This window comes from Alnus glutinosa, chromosome 12 (genome assembly GCF_958979055.1).
Source record: "Alnus glutinosa chromosome 12, dhAlnGlut1.1, whole genome shotgun sequence".
Classification (NCBI taxonomy): domain Eukaryota; kingdom Viridiplantae; phylum Streptophyta; class Magnoliopsida; order Fagales; family Betulaceae; genus Alnus; species Alnus glutinosa.
The window spans coordinates 4,424,344-4,425,419 of NC_084897.1; the positions used below are offsets into that span (position 1 = coordinate 4,424,344).

Sequence of the window (1,076 nt, forward strand, 5' to 3'; positions counted from 1 at the left end):
ATTGATGTCATGGATCAATATTTGAAATCATTGTCTAGGAGAACACATATCCAGGTGAAAACAAAACAAGATGATGCATATGCTTTATCCAGTAAGTATGAAATATTAAACTGGCATTCAATTAAAAGTCGAGAAATACCTTAAGTTGGAAGTCAAAAATGTTACAACTGTTTAGAACCACACACATTCTCAGATTGACTTCCAACCTCCACAAGATCCATCTTACTCTAATATACATTCAACAGTTCAGGAACATCGTCGTGAAATTTGATCAAAAACTTCTCCACAAAGCACCTCTCACTAGGTAGTATGATAGATCCTGAGGACAAATCATTCTTGACCAAACCCTTCGCTTGTAAAACCTGAATAACTGAAAACCTAGGCATTATCCTCTTCTCCAAGCTGCAACATAGAACTGCAGGATTAATAGCAATATTAGCATATGGCCAACCCATTTTGTTCACAAGGAAGTCCATTGTTTTCGTGATCTTCTCTTCTGATAAAAGCATACAATTTAGATTCCTTTTAAATGCTGAGAGGGCCATGTTCTTTGACCAACCCCACCTCCTATACAGCTCCAACTTTGACTCCAACTTTAGTTTACGCATCTTCAAGAACGCTTGGATTGCCCAGACAAACACTGTTTTCGATCGATCAAATCCCATTTCCATAAACTCGTTGACAGCCTCAACAAACCAAGTATGCGTAGTGAACGCTTGAGAAGAATAATTACTTACCAAGAAAGAAATGGCAGATTGAGGCACTCCAAGTTGTCTCAAAAGTGCAATGTTTGGAGACATTATTTGTCACATTATATAGAAAAGCCCGTGGTGAGCGCTTCAAAGTTGTAAGGACTTTTTCCTCGACAAGAAGTACACTCTTGAGGAAATCATAGCACGAGATTAGTTGTTTCTTTAAGCTTCTCGATAACAAAAATGGGTTTTGTTAGGGATAAAATTAACCCTAGAGACACGTGGATTCAGAAACATCTCGGAGTCACGTCTCGGACATTTGTTCCGCCCAGCAAAGAAAAGATCGTCTAGGTATAAAGACGTCTCGGACGTATAAAGACATCT

General features: G+C 38.6%; 1 protein-coding gene across 1 annotated transcript; it reads right to left on the bottom strand.

The window, feature by feature from the left end:
• Positions 1 to 227: 227 nt before the first annotated feature.
• LOC133852505 (transcription termination factor MTERF15, mitochondrial-like) lies at positions 228 to 800 on the bottom strand. The gene has a single exon (XM_062289274.1). It carries the CDS (start codon positions 798 to 800, stop codon positions 228 to 230), a length of 573 nt encoding a protein of 190 aa, XP_062145258.1.
• Positions 801 to 1,076: the final 276 nt, after the last annotated feature.

Excerpts from the sequence above, each read along its gene's own strand:
- LOC133852505 (XM_062289274.1), bottom strand. The coding sequence starts at position 800 with ATGTCTCCAAACATTGCACTTTTGAGACAACTTGGAGTGCCTCAATCT.